The sequence below is a fragment of the Tiliqua scincoides genome, chromosome 3 (genome assembly GCF_035046505.1).
Source record: "Tiliqua scincoides isolate rTilSci1 chromosome 3, rTilSci1.hap2, whole genome shotgun sequence".
Lineage (NCBI taxonomy): Eukaryota > Metazoa > Chordata > Lepidosauria > Squamata > Scincidae > Tiliqua > Tiliqua scincoides.
In genome coordinates, this window is record NC_089823.1 from 28,761,863 (window position 1) to 28,789,673 (window position 27,811).

Genomic DNA, 27,811 nt, shown 5'->3' on the forward strand with positions numbered 1-27,811 from the left:
GTTGATTGGGGTAGTTTAAAGGGAATGGGTCTGGCCATTGGAAGTTGTGGGAGGTTGATGTTTTGCCTAACCTGCTCATTGCCCAAGGAAAGCAGTAAAAGGACAGTTTATTTGTACTGCCTTAACAACAGGAGTGGCAGTCTTTCCCTTTGTTTGTGATTGGAAGCAAATTGACCGTCCCACTGACCTGCAAGATTAGCCAGTAGTCAATAACAGACCATGTTAGGCCTCCTTTTCCCCATACCCAGTTGGCTGGGGTATGGGAAATTTTTGGCTACTTTGGACTGACCAAGTAGGTCAAGTGGCTTTTTCTTAACCTGGTGGTTACAGCTGGTATGTATGATGCAGTTAAGGACTTCTCAGCCCAGGTGTGCTAGCTGGGAAACCCATTCCCATAGATTATATAGTCAACCTCAAAGGCTGCCTGCCTTGGCAGAAACAGTGCAATCCAGATCTTCCTTACACAGTTGCAGTAGTGCTGGGTTGGCAAGAATTATTTGTTCCAAGAGCTCATTCCAACTTCTGGACAGACCTCAGGAATGGAACTGGTATGAATATTGGAGACTTTGTGTATGAGTCACCATTTGAAGAAAGAATTAATTTGCAGGAGCTGTAGAGACCTGTATACCATAATGGCTGAGAGCCCAATTCTGAGCTCCCGTGGTGCGTAGCTGTGGTGGCACCAAAAACAGCTGCCACCGCATCCTGCACTCCCACAGCAGCCACGGACAGCACCTCAGGAAAAGGGGACTTTTGTCCCCTTCCCCCTGGTAAAGGGAGTATCCCCGCAATGGGGCTGCTTGATTCACCACCGACCAAAAGGTCAGCGGTGAGGTAAGAGGCTTTGTGTCAGGCACTGGATCCAGTGGAGCAACGCTCCACAGGTCCCGCCTCTCTCTCTCCTTGCTCCCTCCTCTGGCATGCCTCCCCCATCCTCTCCCTGCCCTCTGCCCACCTCCCCCGTCCCTGGAACGCTTCCTCCCCCATCCCCGTTTTACTGCTCTGTGGTCCATGCCCAGCATTAGAGCTGGCAAACGTGCCTTATGGCACGTTTGTGACAGTGTGTACCAGCAGTAACCTGGCACGCTGAGCACAATATTGGGCTCTAAGAGTCCTGTGAATCTGGTTCAAATCTCATCTCTGCCATGAACTCACTAGATCGTCTCAGACTTTGCTTCCCAGCTTCAATATGGGCATACTAATACTTACCTTACATTCTTGTGAAGATTGTTTTAAGATAATACATGGTGGAGACACCAATTGAAATGGACTGTGATATCTTGAGAGGGATGTTTAACACTTTCTCCATTTTCCCATTTAAAATCTCTGTTGCATACATACACAGACCTACTGTCAGGGCCAATTTTAAACCAATTGGACCAATTACTTCCAATTTGGCCCTGCACCTAAGGGGGGGGGCTAGGTAATCTAGTGTTGTCAAATACACACAACGTTGCAACGGACACCTAACAGCACATTGTAGGTTTCATCGAGAACAGCAACAATTTTAACTTTCTTTTGAATTCTTAAAAAGTCAGTAGTGTTTGTTTATATTTTGAATTTTTTAAACTATACATGAATTACATATTTTAATTATAGAACAGTGTAACCTGGGTCCCCCCACAAAAAAAAAATGTTTCTAATTGGGCCCTACAGCTCCTAAAGCTGGCCCCTGCCTACTGTTTTCTGTAAGGGAGAAAACATATTATTACGCTTCTGATGTCTGTATGTTATCCCTCAAGCAGGGAAGCTGCTTGAATACCATATAAGGTGGCTATGCCATACCCCCAAAACTAGAGCCAATTGGGCAACAACAATGCCATTTTTGTGATTCAGCACCAAAATATACCCAATAGGTCTAACTCAGGGGTGCCCAAACCCTGGCCTTGGGGCCAGTTGCAGCCCTCGAGGTCTCCCAATCTGGCCCTCAGGGAGCCCCCAGTCTCCAATGAGCTCTGGCCCTCCGGAGACTTGCTGGAGCCTGTGCTGGCTGATACAACTGCTCTCAGCGTGAGGAAACTGTTCAACCTCTCGCGTGAGCTGTGGGACGAGGGCTCCCTCCACTGCTTGCTGTTTCACGTCTGTGATGCAGCCGTGGCAGCAAAGGAAAGGCCGGCCTTGCTTTGTGCAAGGTCTTTTATAGGCCATGAGCTATTGCAAGACCTTCATTTATTCATATAAGTTCCATCTTTAATGCATTCATTTATGTAAATTTGATGGGTAGATGGGACTCGTCAGCCTGGGAAGGCAGCTCATCTGAGAGAAGGAAAACTCTGATCCCAAACCTCCACTGCCTTAGGGCTATATCCAGTTATGGAAAAGGCTTCAGGAGTCAACCTCGAGGCAAAATCCGGAGCCGGAGTCCCTGAGGCAGTTCATGGCTGAACACAGTCACGTTCTGGCAACTCCTGCGACGCCGCTGGAACCAACCGTATTGGCTTCTGCCTTTCCATTGGACCATTTCAGCGACGTGGAGAGGGGGGATTTGCTGCATGGGTAACAGCCTGTCCTCCATACCTACTTTACCCAGGCTTTGCGCATTGGAGAGGACACTCTGTTCCAGAACCACCATTCAGAGCGTGACGCCTTAGTCTTCCGAGACTGAAGGATGCCAACAACTCTTATGTAAATTTATTCAAAATTGAAATGTACGTGAAACATTTTCTTTACTTGCATCAGTGGCATCACTGGGGGGTGCAGGCCGCACCTGGTGGCGCACAAAGGGTGGGTGACACCACTACTAACCAAAAATTTTAAAATCTTGGTATTTTCGAATAATACCATCATGTTATATGTCAATTGATGTGTGATTTCATGCAGAAAGCAATGAAACAAACCACATTGAAATATCTCAATTCTATCAAAGGTTATAGCCAAAAAGACCAGTGGGGTGGGGCAATGGCACATCACTACGCCCACTGCCCAGGGCATTGCCATGCCCACTGCATGGGATGACATGTTGGCCTCCTGCACCAGGTGACATAAACCCTAGTGATGCCACTGAATTGCACCACAAATCTTTGACCTTTACTCTTTAGATCCTCTTTTTTTCTGCACATTCATTCATTATGCAACTTTATCAGATTTGAAATTAATATTTGTGTGGAGGTTAGAGAAACTATTAGAACGGTTCTTACGCTGATCTGAAAGAAAGCCAAGTTTTTTTATTAAGAATATTTATATACTGCTTTTCAAGAAAAAGTATTTCACAAAGTGGTTTACAGCAAAATAAATCAATAAGTAGTTCCCTGTCCCTAAAGGATTCTCAGTCTAAAAAGAGCTGCAGAAAAGACACACCCAACAGCCATTGGAAAAGATGCCTTGCTGGGTATCTTGGGCAAGGAGAATCATGCTTGGCAAGGAGGTATAGTTGTTCCCCTCACCCAATTAAATATACGAGAGCACCACTTTTAAAGGTGCCTCTTTATCCAGTTCGTAGGGGTTTTAGTAGCTTTAAAACTGGCCATGAAACTCTTTCTGAGCTATATTAAAGAAACCAGAATAATGAAACTAGTTAATAAGAATTGTTACAAAATCAGATTGTGATTAAAGTTTAAAGTATTAGAAAATTAAAGTGTTAATCTTGGCTATTAAAATATTCTAATTAAAAACTAAATTAAAATTCACTATAACATTTAGTATTCTTGTGTGGCTTTTTCTTTTATACTTGTATTAAATGGGATTTCAGTTCTCTTTCACAGTGGAAAGGGAATTACAGGAAAATTGGTAGAACTAATAATGGCAGTGTTAATTGAATTCAGACATTTCATAAGAAACTAGTGAGAGAGAATACAGTTTGTAGAATCTTAGTATGCTTTACTCATGACATAAGAAATAAACTTTGTACATGTAAGTTGGGATATGCAGTTACTGGCCTGATCTGTCTTCTCATAATAAAATGGATACTCATGCCAAATATTGTCATTTTCCTGCCTGAGAAAGACTCCTGCCTGAGACCCTAAAGACCTGCTGCTAGTTAGATAGTATTGTACTGAATTGACCCGTCGTCTGTCTTGGTATAAGGTGGCTTGATATGTTTATTATCACTATATCTAGATGTTATTGTTACTCTGATGCTAAGGAGAGTACATTGAAACCTTGATTTCCCTAAGTAATGAATGGAAGGGGTGTCTGGTCATTCCCAAATCCCTTTCAGTGTATTAAAGAGCCCACTCCTTGTTTACCCTCCTTCCATACTTATGTACCTTACAGGGCTTCCTCAGTGCTGTCTCTCCACTGTCCTCCAGGCCTATCTAGGAATGAAGGTGTTGCTCCACTTCCCAGAGCTCTCTAGTGGATATCCAACAAGCAGCACCAATGGAACCCTATAAAATAGGCAATTGTTGAAGGGACAGAGACTGGTGGGATTGCAGAATTCCAAGCCCACACTTCCACACATTGTTACTGGGTGTGCTTTTTAGTACACATGTAACCCATGCTTGGGGAAGTCTGTTATTAAATGCTCATCAACATCAAGAATATTTATAAACTGCTTTTCACAAAATATTTCACAAAGTGGTGTACATAGCAAAATACAGTATAAGAAAGAGAGAAACGAGGGTGAACACGTAACAACAAACAACTTTTATTGTGGGATGATAATGCAATAGCACAGAGGAGGAAAAAAATCAAGAACAAAAAGCAATGCAATGTATTCCCTTCATCATTCATCTAACTAGGCCTTAAAGATAAGTGTTCCCTAGATAACACAGAAAGAAGCAAGAAAAATACCAAGGTTCTGACCACAGCAACAGACCATGGTGAATTGCAATTCTCTGTAGCCTGAACCAAAGGCTTCTAGGCAAGGAGTGAGCCCCTTGGCAGGCCATGAAATCTCTTAACTGATGGTAAGAGTCTCTTTCACTGAATTAACTGACACAGGTAACTTTTAATCAACGTAGTTGATGATCAAGTACAATATCAACAGCTAGCCAGAGCAAATGAGGAATGGTGTAAATGAAGACCCAAGAGGTTCTGTGACCTGACATTTTGTAATTTATATTTCAAAGGAACTTATGGAATTTCTTGTGGGATGCTTAAGTTGTTTTTTGCACCCTGCAACAAACTTTTACCAGACTTTGAAGGTTAGTGCCTCAATTAACATAGACTCCTTTATTGAATTTAGTCATGTGGTTGGTGAGCGCAGCCAGGGTTGGAGTTCCTTCTTTTGCGTCACTAACTACAAGTGGTGCCTTGGTATCTGCAGGGGATCTGTCCCTGGACCCTCCACGGATAATGAAATCTGTGAATTGTGGTACCTATCCTCCAACTGCAACTGGAACTGTGCTCCGGTCATGTTTGAAGGCCCTTTTGAGGGCTGGGGAGGCCATGCGCGGCCATCCCAACCACCAGGAAGGCCTTCTGAGACATCCAGAAGGCCTCCTGGGTGTCAAGAAGCCTATGCACAGCCTCCCCAACCCTCAGAAGGGCCTTCAAACATGACTGGAAGACAACAGGTGGAGCAGATCTGCACATTCAGGACCCACTGTGAGGTAAAACCTTGGGTCCCAGATCTGCAGATAAAGAGGTTCCACCTGTACATTGTTTGCTCCAAATCAGGAAGTTCCTAGAATATGGCTTCTGTTCATGGGTTCAAATGTGCCATGCAAGCAAAGTGCAGCTATTCATGGACTTTTCGAAGAAAAAAAGCAAGGCAAGGCTCTCCCAAGCCAGTCAGCCAGCCAAAGGGGAGGAGGAGCCATGATTGCTCTGGCAAACTAAAGCTTGGCCTTCCTTGAATTCTGTGAGATCTGAGGTATCTTGCCATCAGTCTGAATCTGAAGTCATGGCACTGGCCTTGATTGTGCTCTCCTAGCAGGCACACAGCACTGTCCACATGTGTATACAATCTTGTATGCTTATTCCAAGCAAACAGGAAAAAGGGTTCTTGGGTACCACTACCTTATACAGCTCCCTCAGTGCTGCCACTCTGCTATCCATAAAGGTGCTCCATGAAGGTCTCTATTGCCAGAGTGCCCTAATGAATCCAGGATGGAGGAGAGAGTGACAGCACCGAAGAAGCTCTATTAGATTGGTACATGTGGAAGCAGGCTGTGAGACAGGCAGGATTGTGGCAGAGAACCGTTTAACTGGGATCTCTGCAGAAAGCAGAAAGCATCCATTATTTCTGAGGTCTATTGTTTATAAGTCTGCTAAATTGAGGGTTCACTGTACAGGTGAACCCTCACTATTCGTGAGGGTTCCGTTCCTGGAACCCTCGTGGATACCAAATTGCGCATGAAACCAAATCATGCACATTTGGGGCACTATCAAGCTCTGAACGTGACTGGGCGAAAACCAGAAGTACCTTTGTAGGACCTCCAGAGGCCTTTCTGAGGCCCCCAAAAGCCTTGGAAGCCACTTCTCCGAAGGGGGCCTTTCTGAGCCTCAGAAGAGCTTCTGGAGGCAACCGGAGCTGAGGGCTCAGGTGGGGCCAAGTCTGGCCCCAGTTTGGACCAAGTCTGGTCCAGGGGACCTGCATGGAGCCAGATCTGTGGATGCAAATTCTGTGGATAAACAGGCTCCACCTGTAGTTTCATCTAGTTTTGAAGTTAACCCATAGCCTTATTACCAAAATAATTAACTCTAAAAATATATTTGATTTCCCAAATACCTTTAAATATTCTATGGATAATTTTAGGAATTGTTTCTGAGTGGTTCACCAATTAAATGGCTTGCTTTTCACAGCAGTTGGTCATTAAAGCAAAACTTTGACCTGATAGCTGTTCATTTGTAGAAAGCATTTGGGTATATACAACTGATGAAACATGTATGCATAGCATTACAGTGCGCAGTGCAAGAATGGAGGCTTTAAAAGACTGAACATATGGTAGCCAGAAAAATCCATGTAAAACACTGATGGAATAATCTTTGTTCATCAAAATTAAATACAGCCACACTTTCAAAAGTAATTGCTACTTTTTTAAAAGGTGCTTTATTTTTTCCTTTAGGAATGGCAGAATTCTATTCAGAAGAATGCAGGACTTGCTTTTATAGAGCTCATCAATGAAGGAAGGTAATTAATTTTAAAGCTTTTGGACAAGTAGTCATTTTGTGTCTAATTCCATTGGGTGATAATACTTTCACCATCTGCTCCAGGAAGACTTTAGGAAAAACTATTTTAATTAAGCAATTTTAGAACAGAGAAGCTTTTGCATGAGAGATACTTAATTTGTTAATACATAATAAAACATTGGGTTCAACATTCATCTGAAAGCACCTATGCAGAGGTTTGAGGTTTATCTGAGATTTCTGCCACCATCGTTCTTGAGCAGCAAGGTTTTTTTTTACAAATAGAATCTAAGAAATCCAATCTGCAAATCCATCTGTCACTCCATCTGCTTTGGAGTACCATGTTCATCATGTAATAAATAGTATTTGTGCAGTTAATGAAGGAGCACTATTTTTATCCTAATTCCCAGTCCTAGTTTCAGGTACTTTGTTATAAAATGGGACTTTATATGTGATAGTTAGTTGTAAAAACAGCTGTTACCGTGCAATCCAATGTCATTATTTTTGCTTTGAATTTTGAAGACTGTGGCTTGTCCTTCCCAACTAAGAGCATAATTATTTTAGTGTTGATGTTAATGAACATTACTTGACCTTTTGCAAGAGAGACATTTTTGTTAAGCTGACAGAGAACTATTTAAACCAGAGGTCACTATGATCTACTTATATTCTTTATGTTGACCTGTTGCAGTAGTATCCTTTCAAATGCAGATCTTCATATTTGAAGTACTGAAGAAAAATCATAGAACACCTACTGAAGATTTTTTTTAGTTTTTTATTTGAAACTTATTTTTGATGAGAATGCAAGATTAATAGAAATTAAGGAATAGTATTTATTTTGAAAAATTGTTAGTTGCTCTTCAGGATAAATCTCCCAGGATGATATATGGAAAAAGGTAGAAATAAAGCAGTACAGTAAAATAACACAATTCACAGACCTGATAAAATAATAAAAACAATTGATGAAATTCACCACACTGAAGAAACTTCATTTAATTGTTATCTTCTTGTATAATATGTCTGTGAAGCAGAGTAAGATTGGACCCAGAATAAAATATGCATATTCAATAATGTTCTGTAAATATATATAAACTTCTAAATACAAAAGGTAAGTTTCCTGGTACAACCTACCAACTTCACATGGTAGGTAAGTTATGAAATGGTAGGTTGTGCATATTACAACCTGCCCTGATAAATCATATCTGTCTGTGTTGATTTACTAGTAATCTCTGTGGAGGTATCATTGACAGTTTTGGGGGTTTAAGGCCTGAATCTATCTAACTTTCCTATCTAACAAACCTATCTAACTAACTGAGGCCCCATTCCTAACCAGCTTTCCAGCACTGGCACAGCTGTGTCAATGGAACGTGTGCTGCATTCTGAAGTTGGGTGGCACTCACTTCGAGAAAGGCACTTTGAGACCTCCTCAAAGTAAGGGAATGTTTGTTCCCTGACCTCAGAGCTGCACTGCCCTTATGTCAGTGTAGCAAGTGGATTAGGATTGCGCCCTGAGCTGATGTAGTCGCAATGCAGCCCCTAGGCAAGGAAACAAACATTCCCTTAGAAGGCCTCAATGACTGCCCCCTCATCACAGTATGCAATACGCGCCCTGTTGGCATGACTGTATCAGCCCTGGAAAGTTGCATAGGATTGAGCCCTTAATGTTGTCTGGACAATATGGACTTCACATCACAACATACTTTAATTAAGCAAACTAAGAAAAATCTATTGTGTCCTTTATGTTCTGGAATGTGGTCAAGGCTTCTAGCAGTCTCCCACAACTGGGAGATTATTCCGCATAACTTTCAATTTATCACAGTCTGATTTGATATAAGATCATATCTGTTGTTATCCATAAAACTGTCTAATAAGCACTCAACAAATCACTTTGTCTTCAAAAACTTCTGAGTCAAACATTGCTGCTTTTGCTGTTGTGAATGTGGATGAATGAATCCAAAATATCTATAATCACATTTTTTCTGTTGTATATATTTGCTAAAACACTAGTTTTTCTGTCCTGAGCTTTTGATTGTGTCCTTCTGGTGGCAAAGAGGAAATTGCCATAAATATTTATTCTACTTAACAGCTAAAATTTTGAATGCAGTTCATCAATCATACCTTTGGAATGCAATTGTGCAGTTGTCAACAATTAACAGGACATAAACAGTTGATGAATGTGCAGTAGAATTAAAGTGCTCCCTTGAACAGCCTGAAATTGTAAACTGGATCATTTAAAGGAATCTAACAAAGGAGCTTTATAATTAAAACAAAGCAAAGTTAATGGAATGTAAAATTGCATATAATTACTCTGCAGTTATGATTGAATTTTAAATTGTGAATTGAAGAAGAGTGCAAAAGAATTTGTGAATTGGAGTGGCACTCCATATTCTAGTTGATTTCTCATTTGTTTCTTCTTTAAAATTTATATAACTATATATTATCAAAAAGAATTCCTAAATAAACCTGTCATCTTGCTTTATAAATATATATTTTTTTACAGATATAGGTTGCTAGAGACCCTGGGGCAAATCCCTGCACTGCCCCATTCCCAGCTTTCTAGTGGCAATCAGGGAGCCACCATCCCATCCTTCTCCCCAATATCCCCAAGTGGGAGGGTACTTTGAGTGGTGACTCTTTCCTTCCAGCACAGAAGAGGAGCTACAGGTGTACCCTGTTCCTATTTGCCAATTGAGTCCTTTTGAGTCCTTGATGAAAATAGCTTTTCCTCCCACCCTCGCTACCAACTAATGGGAACACCCTACTAGTGGTCATACAATAAAATAAAACCCATTGTGGTCAATGGGGCTTACTCACAGGAAGGGCTGCAGCTTGACTAACTCACACCACTCCCAGTACCAGGAAGTTAAAGAGGTCAGCTTGCCTGGGTAGACCCTGTGATAGGTGTATGCCCTTGGCCAGTGTCTCTTGACATTATTACTGTGATAGGAACAATTTGCCTCTGCTGTAGATGACTATTAATAATTATGTACAGCTTTTCAACAAAAGCTGACATGGAGGCTCTGGATCCAGTATAGAAAAGCTCCACCAGTTCCGCCTACCCCGCTTTCTCCCCTCGGAATGCCGGCCAGCACTAGACTAGCACCAGTGGAGCACCAGCGCTAGGGCCTGCAAATGTGCCTTATGGCACATTTGCAACAGCGTGCACCGGTGGTGAGCCAGTGCACCAAGCTCAGGATTGGACTCTCAATCACTTGGCGCTCCAAAAGGGCTCACAATCTAAAAAGATGCAGAAGAACCCCAGCAACAGCCACTAGAAAGATACTGTGCTGGAGTGAACAGGAACAGTCACTCTTCCCCTGCTAAATATAAGAAGAGCACCACTTGAAAAAGTGCCTCTTTGGCTGGTTAGTAGGGAAATTCATGCAATGAAATTAATACAGTTTCATTCTGATTATGGGCAGGCCAAACCTAATGAAAGTCCTGCACTTCTACGCTGGTGCAACCTCTGTTGTATCCAGCATGGGAACTGTGGCTGCTGGAAGTCTCCTAGGGACAAGGGGATGTTTGTCCCCTTACCTTGGGTGAAGCTCCAGCAACCACAGTGGGCTACTTGGATGTGCACCAGCTACCTAGTGTTGGGCACCTGCTGTTCCTGTCCCCTCCTGGTCCTGATTGGCTTGTCACCCCACCCCTACTGGCCAGTGGAGCGCCTTCCTGTTTGGGTGGGTGCAGGCCTCTGATTTGTGATGGCAGGCCAGCGCCGGCCTTACCCCTGGTGTGACAATCCTTCAACTGCCACAACATGCCTTATGGCACGTTTGCAACAGTGTGTGCTCCTGTCCTGCCAGCAGGAGTGGCCTGCCGTAGGTTTCATTCATTCCTTGTGTTAAAATTTTACTTGCACAGTAGTAAATTTAATAATATTAAATACAGGCGTACACCACTTAACAACCTTTCACTTAACAACAGACTGCGTATATGATGGTGGTCAAAGCACAGTAAAGATGCTCTTAATGAGGCAATTGCATCTCCCATAGCCTGCAACAGAGTGTCTGTTTACAAAACAAAGAGGCTTTTAATGCAAGGAAGATGCAATCTGTCTTCAGTAGCCTGTGCAGCCAGCTAGTGTCTGGCAGGGAGTGTCTGTTTGCACAACAAAGGCAATAGATTGGACTGAATGTTCACTTAATGTCCTAATTGCATAACAACGGGGATTGGAGTCATTAAGTGGCATATACCTATATAAATAAATATAGCATATAAAAAGTTGATAGGGTAAACAGATATTTTTCATCATTATAATTGCTTTTATAACCAAATTTGCTCTTTGTATAACTGAGAATAAACCTTTTTTTTGAGAAATGAGTTTTCAGAAAAGGTTGTAATGCTTTTTTGCTAATAAAAATGTTTGGCTTTGCAAAACATGTTACATTTCATGCTCTGGATTGCAGGATTTAGGACTACATATTCCAGCATATCTAACAGAGGAAAGTTAAGAATATTCATATATATCGCAGCCTTTTGTGTTTTAGAATAAGGAGAACAAGCTGGATTAGACAGGTTGCCTAAGTAAATAAAAGTTTAATATTGTAATCTAAAGTGTTATCAGGGATATAGTGATGGCTGGAGTCAAAGGCAAGTTTGACCCTGCATCAAGAAAGAAGAAATGAAGACACATATTTTACTAAAGACACCTGGGAATACCCACAGATTGAATTTTCAACACCTACCAAATGACAAAAGTGTGAGCTGCAACATAAAGGAGTCTGTAGGAATAATGGTGCCGCCATGTCTGGAACAGAACACTATTACTTCTTGCAATTTGCCCTCAGCTCCAGTCAAGCTAATTAACTTAAAATGAAATTAGAATTTTCTTAACAATTCACTAATAAAATGTAGTATACATTTTTCAATGTATATATTAGTATTGGCAATTTAGCCTGTCAGCCCAATCCAAAGCTTTCTAGGGCATAAACAATGGGAGTACTTGCATGAAGCTGTCCCCAACATTGAATATGACAGAACAGTGCTTCTCCCAGCATTGAATGCAAAAGACTGGCACTTCTGTATTGGTTCCCTGTCTCATACGTTAGAGCAGTGATTTTCAACCTTTTTCATCTCACTGCACACTGGCAAGGCACTAAAATGATCAAGGCACACCATCAGCTTTTTGATAATTGACAAGGCACACTGTGCTGTCAACGGGGCTCACATCCTCTAATGGTCCTATTGATAAATGACCCTCTCCCAAATTCCCATGGCACACTTGGGGACCATTCGCGGCACACCAGTGTGCCATGGCACAGTGGTTGAAAATGGCTGTGTTAGAGTCTCAGAAGCTGGGTTGCATATGTGTGTCACAAGAGGTGTGGTATAGAATTGGCTTGTTCACACTATAGTTAGTCGTGTTCTTCAGTACCAAAAATATTTCAGTTACGATGTTCCTGTTTTCCATCTGTACTGCCTGACTGATTTAGAAATAAATTGCACATTACTTGTGTTTTTATGTCATCTAGTGAGTCTAGATAGCTGCCTTTTCTGAAATAGATTTGAGAAGCATCTATTTTGAGTGATAAAGAAGTGGAAGAGGTTTATTTTTTCACTACCCGTTTTTCCGTTATAAATTACCTCTTTCTATATGTTTCTAGGTATAGGCAAACACAGCTTTGGAGGGAACAATTGGCTTGGGAGGGAATTTTTAAATGAAAAACAGCCAAAAGGGACAGGATTAAGCAATGCTATTTCTCCTTTGGAAATTGCCCTTCTCAAGGCTATTTTTCTTCAGAAAGAGCCGCTACCAGGGTTTCATTTCCACATGTGTTGTTTGCCCTTCAGGGCATGCTCTAAGAATGTGGTTCCCAAACTTCCTAAAGTGACACAATGCCTTATTGGGAGGCCCTGGAGCCCACTTCTGGATCATGCTAGGACCCAGTTCATTGGCCTCAACGGGTTCCAGAATGCCCGGTAAAAGCAAACAGAAGCTACGAGTTCCTGTTTGCAGAATCAAACCAGTTATTGTGTCTGCAAAGCAGAAGTCTGGGGTCCTCCCTAGTTCAGATAGCTTGATAATTGTGCTATATCAGAGGGAAAAATTATCAAGGCATCTAGATAATTGTTGTTTCCATAAGGCCATAGATCCCAAACCTTTGACAATGAGCCAAGAGCAAAAGAGATCTCTCAGAGCCCATTGTATCGCCATCAGGCATATATATCACCATGCCAATGGTTATACGGGAGCCTAAAGAGAGTCACATTCTAGTTTGGGAGTTGAGCTCTAGATAATCTGAGTACAGTTGTGCTTTGCTTAGCAACAGGGCTGCAGACCAGCACCCCTGTTGCCAAGTAAGGCTTGACGCTATATGAAACCTCCAAAGTCGAGGGGAAACTGTGCTCCCCTTGTCTCTGGAGGCTTTGCTGCGCCTTGCAGAGGCAGCATGTGATTGCGTGCTGCTTCTGCCAGGCTCAGGATGTCTGAATCACACGGAGAGATGCAACTTTTGATTTCCCAAGGAAACTGGAAGTTGCATCTCTTGCGTGATTCGGGCATTCTGAGCCTTGCAAAGGCAGCACACAGGTGCATGTTGCATCTGCAAGGCGCAGCAAAACCTACAGAGGCAAGGGGAGCACATCTTCCCCTCGTATTCGGAGGCTTCGTATAGCGTCAAGCCTCGCTTGGCAACAGGAATGCCTGTCTACAGCCCTGTCACTAAGCAACACACAATTATACTCAGGTTATCTAGAGCTCAGCTCCCAAATTGGAATGTGACACTCTTTGGGCTCCCAAATAGCCACTGACATGGTGATGTATATGTCTGATGGCGATACACTGGGCTCTGAGAGATCTCTTTTGCTCTTGGCTCATTGTCAAAGGTTTGGGATCTATTGCCTTATGGAAAAAGCTCCCCTCAGCTTCAGAGGCTTGGAGGGTGCAGGGACCAGTGGCAGCATTGCATATGCGGCCCTTCATTGGTTGGAGCGTCACAAAGCGGCACTCACCTGTATATGAATTTCCTATAATCATATCACCACCATGGATCTTAGCATCTCAACACACAGAGGATCTTCAAAATGTGTATGACCATGGTAACTATGTTCCTTTTGGTGTTGAGGGATAATGGTTTTCCCTTGAATGATTGATTTATAGAATCCAAGCAGCAAACACTTGGCCTTAGTAACAGCTCTGGACCTGTATATCAACCACAAGAAGTCTTCCTGGGAACCAATTCAGTGGATCCAATTTATAGGAGTCCTATTAGATTCTATACACAGTTGTACCACCTCCCAAAATTGGCAGGGTCATAATATCCCTCTTCATGAAATTCCAAGCATCACCATGTCAACCGTGTGGTCTAGCATCCAATGATTCCTAGACCACATGGCACCCACCCAAATGGTTGTTCAGATGGGACATCTACATGAGATGGTTCCTATTGGTGTTCAGGTCTCAGGTGCATTCTCAATGCAAGCTTCTATTTATTACAGATCAGGGTCTACAACCTCTTCAAGGTTGGTATCTTTCCAACCTGATACATTAGCCAAAACCATCAGTACATTATTGTGGGAATGAGGAGATTGCTGTGGCTCATTAAAAGTCCATGGAGCTGGGCACCACAACAAAGGAAGGACCACATCAACTTTTGAGAACAGCTTCAAAATACTTTAATTTGTCGTCAGATAAATAAATTCTTCCTACAGTCTTTGAGGGACAGGTAGTATAGATGGACAGTAGTAGTATAGATCAAAAGGACAACACAATGGCCTTGTACTATATGAAGAAACACGTAGGTTGGCATTGAAAACTCTTTGCACTTTAGCATGCACAATTAGCGACTGATACGTGCAACATCATATCACTGCAACAGCTGTCCACCTAGCTGGGGAGCACTAGCTTGGCAAGTGCTCTTCACATAGCAGAAGATGAGGTAATTGTAGCTTTCTGTTCTACAACTCATTACTGGGTTTGCCCTGTTTTGGACCTTTTAACCTCCAGCCACAATTCCACAAATTTTTTTCAACTAAGCTGGACACAATCCCCATTCCATAAGAGAAAATGTCTATTCATTGTATTTCTCTTCTTCCTGCTCATTAACAAAGTCATCTACAGGATGTGTAAATTCAACAGCAGCTGCATCCTGATTAGCACCACACTGACCAGGGCATCGGTTCGTATTTTTACTCAGGATGGTGAAGACCAAGAACCTTCACTTTCCCTTCTGACCAGGACCTCCTTCGGACAGAGGCAGAATGCTCCACCACAACATCAAAACACTGAAATTGATGCTGTAAAGAACCTTAGCTGGTATTGAGAGGGAGTTGAAGAATATTTTAGCTATCTCATGGAAATCCTGAGCCTTCAAAAACTTGTTCAGTAAAGAGGAAATTCTACTGTACCTACATGGCATGTAACAATTTTAAACTAAGGAGTACCTCTCTCCAGGACATCTACTGTACAACACCTGTGTGAAAGATGGTAGCAAACCATGCATCTGTTTTCTTGCACCCTGGGCTAAAAGATTTTTCAAAGACCTAGCTCACCTGCATCCACTTATTGAACCTGTAGTTACATCACAGAGTTTGTCCTTTGTCTTACCTGAAATTATGAGCATCGCTTCTGAACCTATGGCTACGGTGGACTTATGCCAGCTTGCCTTTAAGATGGTGTTTCTAATGGCCATTACTTCAACACAGAGGGTCACTAAACTTTGTACTTGTATTCTGACCCTTCATCCATCATAGTCCACTCAGAGAAAGTGGTGTTGAGAATGGACATTGCCTTTTTGCCCTAGGTGATCTCAACACTGTCAACATTTCATTCTTCCTGTTTTGAGGCACATAGAGTTTCCACCACTTAAGAAGAGGGGCAGAACAATTAGCAAAGTTCTGAAGCTTCCAAGTTCAGCTCTGTGTAGGCACACAACTGTGCTACATGTGTTTGCACAGATGACCACTTGAAGACATATAGTTACAGGTCAACATCCTGTCCTTTTTATGGCAGCACATCTGTGGCCAACATAGTCTGTTACAGTATCAAAATGCACATTATGAAGAAGGAAGCCTCTGGAAGAGAACATTGCTTTTTGTGCAGGCAAGTGAATTTTCCAGAAATCTGCCTTTGAAGAACAAATATACAAAGGCAGAATTTTCGAAGCAGTCATCACCAGCTTAAATCTGCTTTTGCTGAAGTCAATGATAAACGCATTTATTGTGTTCACTTGGATGAGAGTTTTAAGCCAATATTAAGCACTTATATTTCATCTTGAGTGAGTGAGTGAGTGAGAAAGGAAAGCTAAAGGGAGGGGGAAAAATTACAATCTTGCATGATTATGATTACAATCTAACAACTTCTTTAAAAAGTTTGTACAGTTCAAATTATCATTAGTAAGTAATGATGGATATCATCAAGACAGTTATAAAAAAGTGTGTCTTGTATGTAATGTGTCTGTGGTTGTTTTTCAGGACAAACATTTGATTATAAACAGCTCCTTGCTTATTTTGACATTTCATACTATAATGCTAAACATGCAATCTCCTTTGGTGTTGGGTTTTGTCTGATTTTTGCTAAGCAATTCTCAGTTAATTGCTTTCTATCAACATAAACGTGTCTATATTAGAGTATGACGTATTTATTAAGACTGAATTCAGTTGACCTTTTTTCTCCCTCCAGGTTATTGTGTCATGCAATGAAAGACCACATAGTACGTGTTGCAAATGAGGCAGAGTTTATTTTGAATAGGCAAAGAGCTGAAGATGTACACAAACATGCAGAATTTGAGGTAAGTCTGCCAGCCATTGAATTTCTTCTTTTTTGTTTTCTCTCAGGAGTCATTTACACCATAGTTCCATAAAATGTAGATTTTTAAAAAAAGAAATTAGACTTTGGACATTTCAAAAGCAGCATTTTCAAGTGTTGGTAAATAGGAGTAAGAAGATAATTTTTTAAATCTCGTCATTAAAGCCCATGAAATTATTTATAGCTTCTAAAACTACTTTATCATCAGGCGTACTCTCTTGATATAGCAGTTATTAAAGATTCACAGTGTATTTTGTACTGCCAATGCAAGTTACCACTGGAGTTCTGAAATAAGGCACGAAGTAGCCAGATCATTATAGAAATAATACTTTCTGAGTACCACTGATTTTAAACCAAACTAATTCAAACACCTTAGAATATTTTTTTTCTATTACATAAAGCAGACATAATGAATAATTAACCAGTAAGAGGATAGGTGGAACCTGTTCAAGGGCATACAGGCGTGCCCCTCTATCCACAGATTCAATTATCTGTGGATCTGCCCCCCCCATTAATATCATTTAGAAGCTTGTGGTAAAGTGTTTGCTTCTTTTACAGGTCACTATAAACATGTAAACTTATATCAGGATGTGGAGGCAGTCTGAGTGCTTGAAGTGATTAAATCAGATGTTCAGGAAGCATTTAAGTTCTTGCTTCCTGTTAGCATTTAGACTAGTCTTTTTGAAGCATTCAGGCTGCCTGCACTCACTATAAATTTGCATACTTATAGCATCCTTCTTTTATTTATTTAGCATATGGCAGATAATGCATGGACTTGTTTAACAATTAAACTAGGTCAAATATCAATGTCCAGTTCGTCCAGCCATTCAATGACAGAGTTACCCTCACTGAAAAAAGCATCCTGTAAAAGAAAGAAACACTTTGTCCTGGTAAGCGTCTAAATAATGTAAATGGGGTGGGCTGGGTTCCCTTGTATCTGCAGTTTCTGTATCTATGAGGGGGGGCTGTATATGTGAAGTTGATATTGTAAAATGTATCAGGAAAGGTCTGTTTCAATATGTTAACTTGGAACTGGATCCTTCCACTCATAAAGCCCTTCCTTTATTTAGTACTTATTTTACATTCTGGGAAGAATTTTCAGCCTAGTTAAAAGTATATGTGTGTTACTCCCCTTCAAATGCAGGGGAAAAATGTCAAAACTGTGCTGCACCACATTTGTTTAAACGTGATATCTTCCAACCCTGATTTCCAAAGTCCGTTCTTTCCAAGGACAGATTTTATAGCTAGTGGCATGACATTCAGCTAAGCATAGTGTAACCCAGTTCAATCATTACTTTTTCCCTGCAGAGGTAAGAAGGAGTATACAAGAGCCTTGAACTTGTTTTACCTTGAGAGGTAATAGAAGCATTACCTGATATGTATTACCTGATACGTAACTCTTGAACACAGTGTCAATGCCAGGGGTCTGGTGCAAAGCCTTGTGCTCCACCCCCCCCCCCCATGATGCACTCTATCCTGAGTGTGTATGTGTGTGCCAAAAACAGATTGGGATAGACAAACTCTTGCCTACCTCATTGGCTATGAAGAAACAAAATGTTTGGCTAGCCTGCTAGCTTCTTTCTCAGTAGTCAAGAAATGGGTGGGCTGGATGCCTTCTTCCCTCAGTGCAGTTGAGGGAAGAAGCTCCCACCTCCTCCCTCAGAGAGATGACAACAGAGCAGTTTGCTCAGCTGAGAACTTACATTTTTATAATATGCTCCTTCTGCCCTTTGCATATTTTAATGGGCTTTCTAGATGACTTGCATCAGCACAAGAGCCTCTGAAGAAGCTTGTTTACAGATACAAATGGCAGAAGAAGCCTGCCTATAATGTTAACACATCGTAATAAATACAAAAAGAAATCTTAAAAGTGAGGTTTAGGTGTGTAAAACAATTCTTAAAAAGACTTTAAAATGTGTAATATCTGGCCTAATGATCTTACCTCATTTATCTGACTTCATTATGAAGAAAACATATTTGCATATATTGTGTTATGGAAATATATTGCTACAAAGTAGAGATTTGTCTTAAATATAGACCATCAAAATCTGTTAACATTTAAACAATACTTTATGTTTAGACAGTCCCTGTGTGTGTGTATGTTGTTTAAATAACTCTTCTTTAGTCAAGATCTAGCCACACAGATAATTATGCAGTACTAGTTGCACTTATTGATCCATCTTTTTTTCATTCAATACCACAAACTATCATTGAACAGTATAGTTTGTGATGTGGAATGTCATTCTGCTGTTCCAAGGGGTGGGGGAGTAAAAAGTTCCCCAGTGAAGAATTCTGTTTTTTCATTGACAGAAAAAAACATATGTCACATTTTAAATAAACATATACTGTATTTATTGTATGAGGTTTGGCCAGATCTACTAATTCAGCATCCAGGCACATAATTCCAATGTCAATATTTCTAGTTTCTTGGGGAAATGTTGCTTAGGTAATAGAATTTTGATAAAGGCTCTAAAAAGCCATTTATTTAGGTAGCTTATTCATGTACACTCCCCTGTATGTTTTCTCAAAAGTAAGTCCCATTGTCCCATTGTATTTAATGGAGCTTATTCCTGAGAAGGTGTGCATAAGAGTGCAGTCCTAGTCAAATTGGGGTTTCACTGGCTTGCTATATCTGATGGAATATTAGCAATTTATTAATATATCTCAGGCTGTTCTCATAAGATTGAAATTAGAAAAAGGAAATTGTTTGTGGGATAGATTTTCTGGGGTATTTAGATTGTCCCTAACCTATGCTTTGCTGTACTATTTTTATTTTTTTCTATGCCGATTGACAACAGTTCTTTATATCCTATATTGTCTTCCTCAATACCTATAACCTTTACTACATTTTGTCAGTCCAGACAACAATCACTTGTCATGTGGGATTGCAACAAATTTATTACCAAGCCTGCTCTGTATATCTTGTGTTTAGATGGAGGAGGGGGGGGAATCGCATTTACAATTAAGTGTATGTCAGAGTGAAGTTTCATATTGCTTCAACAGTAAATAACATTTGATATTTATCAGAGCATCATGTAGTAAACTAAGATGACAGTAGAAGATTGAGTTATCTGCCCTTTTGAAGAATTTGTTGTGGTATAAGATCTGTCAGAACCCTAGACAAAATGGGAATATTCAATTAACTTCCAGCTTCAGTTAGCAAATGCAATTTAGAATATTAACCAAATTCCCTTCAGGGAGAATCTTTAAGTCAATTTTCTAGTAAGCAAACCAAGACCTTTTCAAACTACATTTTCCAGATTTTACTGTTATCTGAATATGTGAATATGTTTTTAAGTGGATAATGTAAAAAAAAAAAAAAGTTAATTTTTTTTGGTAACCTACATTAAGGACATGATTTATGAGTCAGAGGAAGAGATTCCTTGGCTCTGGCATCTTCAGTTAGGGCTGAAGAAACACCCTTGTCTGATACCCCAGATCTACTGTCAGTCAGAGTAGGCCATTTGGAACCAGATGGACCAATCAATATAAGGCAACTTCCTATATTCTAAATATGTAATAATACTCTGATGCTCTCAAAACACAGTTGAGCACTTGTGTGTGATATCAAGTTTGAGAGTACAATCCTATTTTAGAGGTTTCTATTTGCACCTACTATTGATATTCATTATGTACATAAGTTTTTTAAAATGATAAATACATTAAGCTTCACCTTGACACTGATAGCCCTCTTGGGTTAGCCCATCCATGACACCAACCAGAAGCTGTTACCACAGACTGTAGATTGGTGGAGGGTGCTCATCTCTGTACACCAACTAGTTCCCTCTGATCCTCTTCCTCCTCCTCACACTCCCTAGATTGGAATAGGAAGAGGGGAACAGAAATATGGAGAATAGCTGTAGGCTAGAGCGGGTACATCACCAGGTAAGGGGGCAGCATTTGGCATGCTGCTGTAGGTGCCAGGAGGTCTTGAGCAGTCATACCCCTCCCACATGGTCAAATTACATATTTAATATAAATATACCTAGTTTCTGTAGAACTAGGTATAAGTCCTGAAACTCACAGGCTGACCTTGGAAGTGTCACTGTCTCTCACCTTCAACTGCCTCCCTGATTTGTTATAAGAATAATATGAAATAATAATTTCCTCAGCTCTTTAGAAGAAAGATTGCATACAAATAAATTTTAGAAATACAATGCTGTGTTAGATAAGAAAGGGGGGGTGTTTGCATGCATGACAGAAAAAGAGGTCTGTAGGAACTTTTGCTTTATGAATGTTATTGAAAAAGTCCAATTATTCTCAAAGTGCTTTTTCACAGTTAACATTCATTCGTTCTGTTAGACTCTATAATTGCTCAAGATGAAAAATGAAAATTTGATTTAACTGTCCAATGAGCTGATGAAATATTAACCTCATTACTGAAAAAGATCATTGTACTAATTGGTGCTTCTTGGTACACGAAGATAAATTGAAAAATGAATTAACCCTATCATGTCTATACTGTCAAAAATGCCTCAACTTGCTTATTTCAAGGTGTGTAGAATTAGCAGTATTTGACTAAATGTTTGCCTGAAGTATGTGCATAATGGAAGCAGAGTTTTTTTATATACCTAAGAGCCAAATTATTAGGAAAGTAAAACATTTGGTATCAAAACAGATATGTTATTTTTAACGTAATGTGCTCTATGCATTTTAATATGAAACTATACTGGCTTGATTTCAGAGGTCCTTTTCTGCTCACAGAAGGGCCATTTCCAAGTTAATAGTAAAAACATTTTGTGAGGAAAATGAGCCCACATCCAGAGATCCTCCAATGGCATCTCTTAGTAGTAGTAGTAGTAGTAGTAGTAGTAGTAGTAGTAGTAGTAGTAGTAGTAGTAGTAGTAGTAACTTTATTGTCATTGTGCTACAGCACAACAAAATTTATGCACCTTTGAGATACAAGCATAAATATATACTGCAATTCCAACAATCACACTCTACACACTCACCCACACATTCTATACAACATGCATCATAACATAAAAACAGTATAACAGACCATAATGCCCAGGAGCATGGTAACAACTATATCACCTTATTCAGCATAATTATGGATGCGGGATAAAAACTGTTCAGGAATTGTGTGGTGCTGCTCTAATAGTATCGTCTACCCGAAGGCAACAGTTCAAAGAACTTATGAGCCGGGTGGAAGGGGTCTCTCAGAATACTATGTGACTTCTGCAGACAGCGAGATGTATAGATGTCCTCCAAAGCTGGTAGATGAAGGTTGATGATGTGCTGTGCAATCTTAATAATTCTCTGCAGAGCTTTTTTGTCCCCTGCAGAGCAATTTCCGTACCACACCAAGATATCATAGGTTAGGACGCTCTCAGTGGTGCAACAATAGTAAGACACAAGCAGCTGCTGTGACAAATTTAACCTCCCAAGCTTCCTCAGAAAATATAACCGCATTTGTGCCTTTTTTTATCAACATGCTGGTGTTAATAGTCCACGAGAGGTCCTCTGTGATGTAAATACCTAGGAATTTGAAACTAGCAACCATCTCCATCTCCTCACCATTTATGTATAATGGTGTGTGTACATCCCTCTTTTTCCGGAAGTCAATTATAACTTCTTTAGTTTTTGTGATGTTAAGTGAGAGATTATTTTCTTTGCACCACAATAACAATTCCTGTACCTCCTTCCTATAAGCAGATTCATCATTCCCGCTAACAAGCCCCACCACTGTAGTATCATCTGCAAATTTTATAATTTCACTGGTGTTATGTGATGGGGTACAATCATGTGTATAGAGGGAATAGAGGAAGGGGCTCAGCACACAGCCTTGGGGAGCTCCTGTATTTAATATCAGAGTGGAAGAATGATAAGAGCCCATCCTAACTGACTGTAGCCTATTTGTCAAAAAGTCCTTTATCCACAGACAAATGTCTTGCTGTATGCCCAAACTAGTTATTTTTAAAAATAGCCTGCTAGGTAGAATGGTGTTAAAAGCAGAACTATAATCCACAAATAACAGCCGTACGTATGTACCCCATTGTTCCAAATGAAGCAGAACTGTATGTAAAACAATAGAGATGGCATCATCAGTTGACCTATTACCCCGTATGCAAATTGACAAGGATCCAAGGTGGGTGGAAGACCAGATTTAATATGTTTCAACAGCAGCCTCTCAAAACGCTTATAATTACCGAAGTTAGAGCCACAGGTTGATAATCATTGAGAGAAGCAACTACAGTCTGCTTAGGAACTGGCACTATAATACGAGTAGATGTCTTCAAGCAAGTAGGGACAGAGAACTGTGATAGAGATAAATTGAAAATATTTGTAAGAACTTCAGTCAGCTCTGCAGCGCAGTCTTTAAGGACCCGTCCTGGAATTCCATCTGGGCCAGCTGCTTTCCAGACATTAATATTCTGTAAAACCCGTCTCACATCATCAGGATGCAGGACAAGTGACTGACCATCAGTGGCTGCAGCTGGAATGTTGGTGGCTGCTATCTCCTCCTCAGACAGACCAAAAAACTGATTAAGCTGCTCTGCCATGGAATCACTACTCCTGGGCAGACTATTTTTATAATTCTGCCCAGTAAGTTGTCGCAGGCCCTGCCATACTCTTCAGAACCTTTCTATGGCCCACAGAGTGTATATGCTTCAGCCTGTCCCTTATTATTCATCTTTCTTATTTACTGTTCCTTGTTCTGTAAGGCAACATCCAAAACACTGTGGCTCTGCACTGCAAGAAGCCTTTCTGTTCATGAAACAACACTAAGAAATGTTCTCTTTCTACTCACGGTTCTTTGAATGCAAGTCGTTTTCTAGATACAGGCTTCCAAACATAAAACTCAAATCAGTACACAGCATCCAGTTAGTCTTCCAGTTTTTACATGTTATAGCACCTGTGCTGTAATCAAAACTATAGAAAAAAATTAATATATTTGGGATTAGTTAATTTCTTGTTGCAGGCAGAAAATAAAATGCAGGTGTAGGGTTAATGAGCATTATCCAAAACAGTCCATGCCTTTTCATACTCCGGGGGTTTGATCTTATCTCTGATGAAAAACAACCCACCAGGGCACACAGCTATTTTTGAAAATCAGAGTTTTCAGAACCAGCTGGTGATGCTTCATGTGAACGAAGAAAAAAAAAGTCAAAAGGCCTGGAATTTGTGCAGAGTAGCTCTCTGGATCTTTCTGTTTGATCAATATCTTCTCTTAAATTATTTTAATACATGTCTTCTTTGTAGTATGTTATTTTTGTCTAGATTCAGAGAACATAGTATAGTGACTGCAGTCTCAATATGCTGCCAAGTGCTTCCTGGAACACATGCAGGATGCTTCCTTGCTCACATCCTTTAAATCTTAACACCTTGTTTTTCTGTGAAACCTTGGCATCTTTCCAGGCAGCCCAGTCCTGAATCCAGTGGTGACCAGGGCTCCAGCGGTACCAAAAGGGCAACCGCTGGATCCTATGGGAGCTGCGACTACGGTCGGACCTATTCAGGGGAATGAAGCATTCACCCCCTTTGCCTGGGCAGCCAGCAGCTGGCAGCAATAGGTCTCCTTCGCTTTGCGCCCATATTTGAGCAGGGGCAGAGTTGAGGAGGCCTTTGTTGGGCCACCCAGCACACAGGGGGGTTCAGGATGCGACAGCAGATGCTGCCTCCATCTTTACCCCCTCACAGGCCCAATCTTCTCCTCCCTCCAACCTCCTTCTGCCCCATTCTGCCCACTCCTTGCCCCCTCCCCTGCCCCCAAAACACTCATCTCTGGCCAGTGTTGCAGGAGCGCCAACTGGCCATTCTCCCAGCACTGAAGCACAGTGCCTACTTGCACTGGCCCAGCACCAGCGCTCCCTTCTCTCCTGGTGCCACGAACATGCTTTATGGCACGTGGGGATGTGGTAAGGTGCAATGCAGGAGTGGGGGCTATACCAAGAGTGAGAAGTTCACAGAAATTGTGCCCTCCCCTTGTGTAAGTAGAAGGTCTGTCAAAGACTAGGGTCTTTTTGGATCCCGCTTACAGTGTTTCATCGCATTTACTATGATCTGGTTTATGTGGTATATATTGTACAGTTCAGTGGTAAACTAAATAAAGCAACTACTGTGATTGTTTTGGTTTTACGCATAAGTATAATGAATAATAAACACATTTTTGCAATGACAAAGTCAGAAAATTTCTGGTAAGCAAAGACAATTCTTAAAGTACTTCTCATAGCTGTCTGCTGAAGCAGTAAGTGTGGTTTTCCCTTCTAGTCACAGTGCGCCCAATATGCTGCTGACAGACGAGAGGAGGAAAAGATGTGTGACCACCTTATCAGCGCTGCCAAGCATCGAGATCATGTTACTGCAAATCAGCTGAAACAGAAAATACTGAATATCCTAACAAATAAGCATGGTGCTTGGGGAGCTGTCTCACATAGGTATGTTGTTAATCATTGTAACATAATTATATGCTTCTGATCTGGTATTTTAAATGGACCTGTCATGTCTTTATAGTGAGCATTCAAGACTGTAATGTGATTCACCCAAATCCATTCCTGATCATACCGCTCATCGTATGTCATCGGCATAGTCTAGTGGCTGAATGAAATCTAACATTTAAGTTGTATGCTGTCAAATGAAGAGTCTCTTGTCAGTGCTAACTTCTGCACCTCAGATGTTCTACTTTTTTTTAAAGGAAACTTTTTGTCTATATGACAGTGGGGAAAAAACTGAGAAACATTTAGCGGACTTCAGTATCTTGCACAGTTCCATATCCCTGCTCCTTCACAATCACATGTTCCCTGCCCTTGTGGGCCTTGTTCTACAAACCTTTTTTTATTTAATCGCACCCAAATCCTGCAAAATAATTCTTTTTTTTTTTTTAACAGCTTAGATTGGGGTCCCCAAACTCCAGCTTGTGGGTCAAATCTGGTCCACAGTAAGCTGCCATTCAGCCCACAAAAAGCCTCTGGTCCCTTGTGAGTCTCCAGCTGGCAAGAGAACTTCACTTTGACCTTGCAGGTGTAGGCATGAGGTTAATAGAGCTCTTGCAGAGTTGCAGAGCTCACAAGAGCTGCAGAGAGCACCACTCTATCAGTTAGCCTGCAGCAAGCCAGAAGAGGAATCATGTGGAGAGGTGTGAAGGGAGTGCTATTTGCACAGAGCCGGAAGGAGAAGGGAGTTCATGGAAGACTGCTGTTGATGTAGCAGCCTCTCCTCTGTTGGCTGTGAGATCCCTATTTCCTTTTAACTTACTCCTGCTGAGTTTGGGTGAGTGTGTGTCTCCTACAAGTCAGAAATGTTCCCCCCTCCACCTCTCCTTTGCTTGTGAGATCCTTATTCCTTGTTAACTTACTTCTGCTGTGTGTGGGTGAGTGTGTCTCTCTCTTATAATCCAGAAATGGCGGAAATCTGTTGGTTCTGAGATACTTGGTTTTGTGCATTTTTGTAAGGTGCCTGGGGGGAGGAGAATCTTGAACACTTCCCTGTGACCTGCTGGTTCTTAGTTCTGTGCATTTTAATAAAATCAGTTTTGTCCTCTGCTCCCTCCAACCCATTGATTTCCAAATCCATTCAACCCTCTTCCTGTGCAAGTTAGTTTTGCCCTCTGCACTCCTCCCCCACTTATTGTATTCAGTCAAACTCTCAGCACATCAATTCTTCATGCATTTATTTATTTTCCGGCCCTCAACACTGTGTCAGATATACAATGTGGCCCTTGTGCCAAAAACTTTGGACACCTCTGACTCAGATCATGGAGGAAGAGTAAATGATGTAAAATAGGTATGCAAATTCTTTAGGGCTAAGGAATGCTCTGTGTTGTGTTCATCAGCTTGTAGGATTTAGTAATATTCACTTTATTTTTCTTTTCAATTGGAAACTTGATAGTTGCTGATACACTTATTTGTTCCTTTTCTCTCTTTTTTAATTGTGTCTTGTCCTTTAGCTTGTAATATTTTGGACAGGGGATTATTTATTTCTAAATGTTGGTACAGTCAAACTACAATTTAAATGATAAACAGAATAGTGGACATAGGCCAGAAGAGACACTCCTCAGCATTTGTCATATGGGAAGCAAATTGTTACAAAAGCCAAAGTTCTGTCTTACCCAACAGTTTTTGTTTTTTTTAAACTAGTATGATTTCAGTCTTGTCTGAATTTTGTCTCAAAAAGTTCATAAGCTCTTAATTGCACATGATCAACCCCAGCACTTAAAGATCTTCAGAAAAGGCATTGCTTTGATTGTAGTCACACAGAAAATCAAAGTGGTGCAATGTCTTCTGTGGTGGTGCCACATTTATGACATTTTCTTCAAGGAGGTCTTCCTCAGGTCTTTTGTATGCATCTCTATCGCACAACAGGTCATTGAGCAGACTGTTTTATTTACAAGGCTTGTAAAACTCTTAATTCTAATTAAGAATTTCTGCTAATTTCTACATATTAATGCTAATTTCTACATATTAATAACCCAGTTTCTATTAAGAAACTGCTAATTTCTACATATTAATAACCCACGTCTTTGTGGGCACCGTAAGGGTTCTGTTTAGTATACGCAATGACCCATCCACATAGCAAACATAATGTCAGAGACCACTGAAGGGAAGCTCAGAAATAGGATGCCAGCTGATTGCACTGGAACACATCATGATCATCACCAGACTTCTGCAGGTACGCATAAGATCATTACTTGAAGCACCTATAGGTTGTAATCCACATTTTAATCTATGGCAAATTTTCTATAGAGATTAATAGTCCAGAGTTATTCCTGTAGAGCAGAGGTTCCCGGACTCTCAAGGAGAGTTTGGGAACTTGTGTTTGTGAAGGGAGGTGATGGCAATATATGCTACTCAGGACAATCATGCTGCTGCTGGGGAGGGAAGAGGTTTTTTTCAACTTATCTGGGGGTCGCTATGGCTCTCCAGAGGGTCCGGGGAGCCTGTAACCACCTCTGCAGCCCTCCCAGCAGCTTCAAAGTGAAGTAAAAGGGGGGAGGGAACTACTTCCGGTATCACAATGAAAACAGGAAGTGTGTTTTTCCTTTTAACTGAAGCTGCTGGGAGGGCTGCAAAGGGGTCACAGGCTCTGCAGAGCCTCTAGAGCAGCGGTTTT

General features: G+C 41.0%; 1 protein-coding gene across 9 annotated transcripts in view; it reads left to right on the forward strand.

Annotated features, from left to right (window-relative positions):
* The window catches only part of NBEA (neurobeachin), a 472,923-nt gene that overhangs the window by 193,027 nt on the left and 252,085 nt on the right, over positions 1-27,811 (forward strand). For all 9 annotated transcript variants that reach the window (XM_066621990.1, XM_066621993.1, XM_066621995.1 and 6 more), the window contains 3 exons: positions 6,951-7,015; positions 16,634-16,742; positions 24,974-25,140. In XM_066621990.1, the coding sequence (XP_066478087.1) occupies positions 6,951-7,015; positions 16,634-16,742; positions 24,974-25,140 (341 nt within the window). The remainder of the gene's footprint in view (positions 1-6,950; positions 7,016-16,633; positions 16,743-24,973; positions 25,141-27,811) is intronic.